At 46.8% G+C, this 6,391-nt stretch overlaps 1 protein-coding gene across 1 annotated transcript in view; it reads left to right on the top strand.

Annotated features, from left to right (window-relative positions):
* Positions 1 to 6,391, top strand: part of SF3A1 (splicing factor 3a subunit 1) — a 21,332-nt gene that overhangs the window by 4,589 nt on the left and 10,352 nt on the right. Inside the window, exons 3-4 of the mRNA XM_059408814.1 lie at positions 3,639 to 3,846; positions 4,992 to 5,249. Of these exons, the coding sequence (XP_059264797.1) occupies positions 3,639 to 3,846; positions 4,992 to 5,249 (466 nt within the window). The remainder of the gene's footprint in view (positions 1 to 3,638; positions 3,847 to 4,991; positions 5,250 to 6,391) is intronic.

Genomic DNA, 6,391 nt, shown 5'->3' with positions numbered 1-6,391 from the left:
TTTATTTATTTGACAGAGAGAGATTACAAGTAGGCAGAGAGAGAGACGGAAGCAGGCTCCCTGCTGAGCAGAGAGCCCGATGCGGGACTCGATCCCAGGACCCTGGGATCATGACCTGAGCCGAAGGCAGTGGCTTAACCCACTGAGCCACCCAGGCGCCCCAGAATAGTTTCTACCAGCTGTTTTCACTTTCCTGTTTCCTTCTGGTCCTTGACGTCCTTTTTTAGACCCTTGTAATATTAGTAGATACTTTCACATCCTGCTTTTCCCCTTTGTGCTGTGTTAGAAGCATTTTCTCCTGTTGCTCCACAGTCCTCTGCTGCTGCGCTGTCCTCAACGCACCATGTTGAGGTGACAGGCCTCCCTTGACTTGGCTGTCTCCTCTCTCCTTTCCTCCAAGTTGTTTCCAGCATTTCAGTTTGGCACACAAAACTGGGGGAAATCTGAGCATTTTCTTTTCCTTCTAGATTGTCTTCTTAGAAGAAAATTCTATGTGGCACATAACTGGCTTAAAGAGCATTTTTAAAGATTTTCTTAAACATTTTGCCAAGTAGCTTTCCAATAATTTTGTGCCAGCCTCTGCTGACACAGAAATGAGTATCCAAGTTTTCTTAAAAATAAAAACGTATGCATCCATATTTTTAGATTTATTTTTGGCTTAGGTGATTGCCTTGTAGGCATTTTTAAGTATCTGTGGACTTGCTTTCGTTTACATTGCAATGGAGGGACAGACAAGCATCATCTCACTCTGGGATAAAGGAAGCATATGGGACCATCTTTCCACTTCTGTTGAATCTCACACATTGATTGATGGAGCATTCAGTTAAAATCACTGAGTATGTTTTTCCGAAAGAAGTATTTTTTCCTCTCTAGGTTTGGTCTTTCCTACATTCTCCTGTCAAGAAGCTGAAGTGGAAATTACCCTTAAAAAGTCCCACCAGCTGCGTTGACTCAGAATCATGTCTTTTTGTGCTGAAATCTATTCCTTGTGTTAGAGAACATAATTCTAAAATTAACATTAAGTTAATTTAAAGGAAAAGAATAGCTTGGAATGAACATTCCTGCCTTCTCATTTTCTTTCAGATTATTCCCAGATGTGGTGAGGTTATGGCTTAGGAGGCAGTGATGGAGGAGACAAGCAGAGCCCCCCCCCCCCCCACCCTTTTTGAGCAGCCCTTTGTCTGCCCTGGGTGTTTGCTGGGCATGATGGCCTACTTTATCAGTACCTGAGTATGTAGTTTGCATTATTTCAGAAGGTGGAAGGTGCTTCTTCCCCAAGCATGAGGTTCCAGTTGGACTCATACATTGCCTAATTAAGACCCCATGGCGTTATTCATGCTACAGAGTGTGACCAGAACTTGCAGAGGACCTAGCCTGGGTGTTGATGAGCACCATCATGGCACAGTTTGGTACGAAGGCTAATCTGTGGCACAGCATTGCCTGTACCCTGTCTCGCCCTCCAGCTAGCAAGGCCAGGGTGTGAAAGTCTTGAGAGTGTGAAGCTGCTATTGCCAGCAGCCCCTGGAACCATCTATCCCTTGATATGTTCAGGGCATCTTTTCAGTGCGGGGCTCTGGCTGGAGGAGTGAGGGAAGAGGCCACACAAACATCTTTTTTAAAGATTTTATTTATTTTAGAGAGAAAGTGTGTGTGTGTGTGTGTGTGAGAGAGAGAGAGAGAGAGAGAAGGAGGAGGGGCAGAGGGAGAGGGATAGAGAGAATCTGAAGCAGACTCTGCACTGAGTGGAGAGCCAGATACAGGGCTGGATCTCACAACCCTGAGATCATGCCCTGAGCCGAGATCATGCCCTGAGCTGAAATCAAGAGTCGGACACTTAACTGACTGAACTATCCAGGTGCCCCACCACAAACATCTAATACCCACATCATCTTTAGTGTTTATGGAACAGCCCTTTCTAGCCTTCATAGGAATAACAGCCCTTGCATTTCAGACTGCTGTATGATTCCAAAAGACTTAGCCATCTCCTTAACTGATTTGATCTTCTGAGTTCTCCAAGGTAGAGAGAGAAGGTCGTATTAGCTGCATCTTACACATGGGAATTTGAGACAGAGAAGTTTGGACTCCCGACTTCTGGGGAGGGGAGAGGGGCTGGTGATTGAGTTCAGTCATCAATGACCAGTGATTTAATCAATCATTCCTGTGGCATGAAGTCTTCATTAAAAATACCCTAACCAGAGTGATTCAGAGAGCTTCCATGTCCGAACAAGAACACATCAGAGAGGGTTCCAGGAGGCTGGTGTACCCCAGACTCTAGGGACAGAATCTCCTGTGCTCAGGACTCTACCAGACCTATCCCTATGTGACTTTTCATCTGGCCGTTTGTTTTTATTCTTTAAAATATCCTTTTATAATAACCTAGTAATCTAGTAAGGAAGAAAAAAAAAAAGAGAGAGTGGAAGGTTTGGTAACTTGGTGAGTCAGAAGTGAACTCAAAACATGTATGTGTCCATATCTTATGTCTTTAAGTTTATTGTGCTTTTTGAGTGACACAGGTATTATATATGTTAGACACCCTTGAAATGTTACCATTGGGACTCCTTAAAATCAGGGTTCCCCAAATATCATGAGAGGGACATTTTTTTTTAATCCTGTGGTATTTATATATTTATTTATAAAGAATTTATTTATTTGACAGGGAGAGAAATAGCGAGAGAGAGAGCACAAGCAGGGGGAGCAGCAGAGGGAGAAGGAGAAGCAGGCTCCCTGCTGAGCAAGGAGGCTGATGTGGGGCTTGATCCCAGCACACGAGTATCACGACGTGAGCCAAAGGCAGACACTTAACCCGTTAACTGAGCCACCCAGGTGCCCCAGTCCTGAGGTTTTTAAAGGCATGCAAAGACCTAGGGTATATGTGGGAAACTTTCTCAGTACGGGGAGAGATGGGAGATCTCCCTTCTAAAGCTCTCCTCTTGTCATGTGGATGTGCCGTATGCAGCAGCACAGATCCGGGTCCTTGGAGAGCACAGTGTTTCTTTTGTGGGCCTCACCCAGTACTAAATGAGGTGATTCTAGGTGGTACTTGGACAAAGCATTACATGAAATTGTTTACACTTAGATGTTTTTTTCCAACCCTTGTGGTTACCCAAAGGACAAAGTGTCAGTTTGGTGCTAGAGTATCCTTAATACCACTGCAGCCCTCTGTCATCTCCCTTTTTAACTAAGAGAACTGGCCTTCATCTCTGCAAACTTGGAGCGAGACTTTAATGATACTACTTTATTTTCATTGTGTTTAATTTTATGTTTCCTTTTGTTAGTGTAAAGCTCTACTGATTTTTATGTGAAGTAGTAATACGTCTTCTTTTTAAACTGCATTTTAAAATAAATTTATTCAAAGAAAAAAGCAATGAGTTTAGATAGTTGTGGGATGGCAGGACTAGCAGAAGAGCTACAGGAGCAATAGAGGTCTGGGAGACCCTGTGGAGGCCTGGCCCAACCTTGGAGGAGGCGGAGGACTTTGGCCACTGACACTAGGAACCTCGAAGAGGACCTCTGTTGCGCTCAGGCCTGGGCTAGCTTGAGTGGCAAGTGGTGGCAAGTAGGGGGCTTGAAGGGGCAGTGTTCTGCATTTAGGCAATTGTCAGGCTTGTGGTGTTAATTCTCTCTTTTCCTCCTTGTAGAAACGGACCTGAATTTGAAGCTAGGATACGACAGAACGAGATCAACAATCCCAAGTTTAACTTCTTGAACCCTAACGATCCTTACCATGCCTACTACCGCCACAAGGTCAGCGAATTCAAGGAGGGGAAGGCTCAGGAGCCCTCGGCCGCCATCCCCAAGGTCATGCAGCAGCAGCAGCAGGCCACCCAGCAGCAGCTGCCCCAGAAGGTTAGAGCCATCCCCTCCTTCATATCCCCAGGGCTGAGAGGGAAGGCAGGCCATGGAGGGGAAGGTAATGAGCTCTGCTGTCTAAACCTCACTACCAGCCAGGGAGAGACATGAGGTTTCTATCCACAGATGAAGACGCTGAGGCTCAGGTAGCAAAGTGCTGTGGCCTTTGATGTTTCTTGAGTACTGCTTGTCCAGCTCTGTGCTCAGTATTTTAGGAGTCTCATTGGCACCTCCCAGCAGCTCGTGAGGAGGACAGCAAAGTGACCATTTTACAGATGAGGAACCTGAGGCTTGGGGAAGTACGCTTGACCCAGGCCACACGGTCAGCAATCCAGAATTTAGGCCCTTGGCCCTCCTCTTTGCCTTGTCCATGGAGCGAGGACAGTGCTGTGATGTGGCTTGTGGGCCCCTTGAGCCATCCCTCCCATCCATTTCACCTTCCTGGGGTCCCTCCATGTGGCCCACCTTAATACCCTAATCTTCTCTAGGTCCATCACTAGGGACATTTAGGGTTATCAGTTAAGACAAGAAGGGCTGGCACATTTTGCCTCCTGTATAGACCTAGACTAGTCCCTTCTCTCTGCTATATTCCTGGAGCATGGTGGCAAAGGCTACCTCCTGTTTTACAGTGGGAAATAAAGGTTGGAATAGATTTTGTGACCTTCCATTGTAGTTTACCACTTCTAGAGCCTCAGGCTACTCCAGTTTCCTAATCTGTAAAAGGGATTCACAGTAGTAATTCTGTCCACCACATGGTTTGTGTGGAGGTCAGGCGAGGTAACAAATGTGGAAGTCCTCTGTCCAGTGGGTCCTCTGCAGAGTGTAGGGCTGACTGTATCCTTCATCCCCCTGGGGTGGGATTTAATAAGGCATGTGTTAGTCAGATTTTTTTCTGCCACCCGATTTTGGCCCTCGGTTTCATGGCCACAACAGAAATACAGAGGGGCATGGTTCTTGGTCCAAGCCATTCAGGGAGTGGAGGCCACAGTTGGCCAAGAAATCAGTGCTCTTGTGAGTTAGGATTCTCTCACACTGTGGGCCAGTGGTGTGCAGGTGATTGGCAGAAATGTGGAGGCCTGTGCCATCCTGTCGGGAGTGTCTTCCTACCCTCTCTCGAGCCTCACATTCTCTCCGCGTCTTAGGTTCAAGCCCAGGTGATACAAGAGACCATCGTGCCGAAAGAGCCCCCTCCTGAGTTTGAGTTCATAGCAGACCCCCCCTCCATCTCAGCCTTTGACCTGGACGTGGTGAAGCTGACGGCTCAGTTTGTGGCCAGGAACGGCCGCCAGTTTCTGACCCAGTTGATGCAGAAGGAGCAGCGTAACTACCAGTTTGACTTCCTCCGCCCGCAGCATAGCCTCTTCAACTACTTCACGAAGCTGGTGGAACAGTACACCAAGGTGCCTGGGCAGGACAGGGGCAGGGGTGCTGGGCCTAGGGCAGGAAGGCACTGTATCTACTTGTGTCTCTAAGAACTTGACTCGTCTGTGGGCCCTCGGGCAGAGGTTAAAAATTCCAGTTCAGTGTACAGTCTAGATTTTTTTTTTTTAAGTAAAGATTTTATCTATTCTGATTTTATCTATCTGACACAGAGAGAGAGGGAGGGATTAAACAAGCACAGTCGGGGAGCAGTAGGCAGGGGAGAAGCAGGCTTTCCTCTGAGCAAGGAGCCCAGTGTGGGGCTCAGTCCCAGAACCCTGGGATCATCACCTGAGCTGAAGGCAGCCACTTAACTGACTGAGCCACCCAGGTGTCCCTAAAGTCTTGATTTCTTTTTTTTTTTTTTTTTTTTTTTAAAGATTTTATTTATTTATCAGAGAGAGAGAGAAGGGGAGAGAGCGAGCACAGACAGACAGAATGGCAGGCAGAGGCAGAGGGAGAAGCAGGCTCCCTGCTGAGCAAGGAGCCCGATGTGGGACTAGATCCCAGGACGCTGGGATCATGACCTGAGCCGAAGGCAGCTGCTTAACCAACTGAGCCACCCAGGCGTCCCAAGTCTTGATTTCTATTCCATTCTGCCATTTAAATGTAGCATAGAATGCTGGGGGTTTTTTTTGTTTGTTTCTTTGTTTGTTTTTAAGATTTTATTTACTTATTTAACAGAGAAAGAGATCACAAGTAGGCAGAGAGGCAGGTAGAGAGAGAGAGAGAGAGAAGCAGGCTCCCTTCTGAACTGAGAGCCTGATGTGGGGCTCAGTCCCAAGACCCTCAGACCATGACCTGAGCTGAAGGCAGAGGCTTAACCCACTGAGCTACCCAAGTGCCCCTAGACTGCTGATTTTAAAGAGCAGTGAAACATGTGATTGATAACTGCCATTAGGATGGTGCTTGCTATGTGACAAGGCCAAGTGCTAGCTGCTTTTAAGTACATCAGAATGTTCAGTTGCCTAGCACGGGACCTAAGAAGAAGGAAGCCCTTAATAGTTGCCTTCTTTTTTTTTTTTTTAAAGATTTTATTTATTTATTTGTCAGAGAGAGCGCGAGCGAGAGTGAGCATAGGCAGACAGAGTGGAAGGCAGAGTCAGAGGGAGAAGCAGGCTCC

The sequence above is a fragment of the Mustela nigripes genome, chromosome 8, assembly GCF_022355385.1.
Source record: "Mustela nigripes isolate SB6536 chromosome 8, MUSNIG.SB6536, whole genome shotgun sequence".
In the NCBI taxonomy this organism is placed as follows: Eukaryota; Metazoa; Chordata; class Mammalia; order Carnivora; family Mustelidae; genus Mustela; species Mustela nigripes.
The sequence above is the reverse complement of the archived record's forward strand: the minus strand, read 5'-3'. Positions and strand labels throughout refer to the sequence as shown.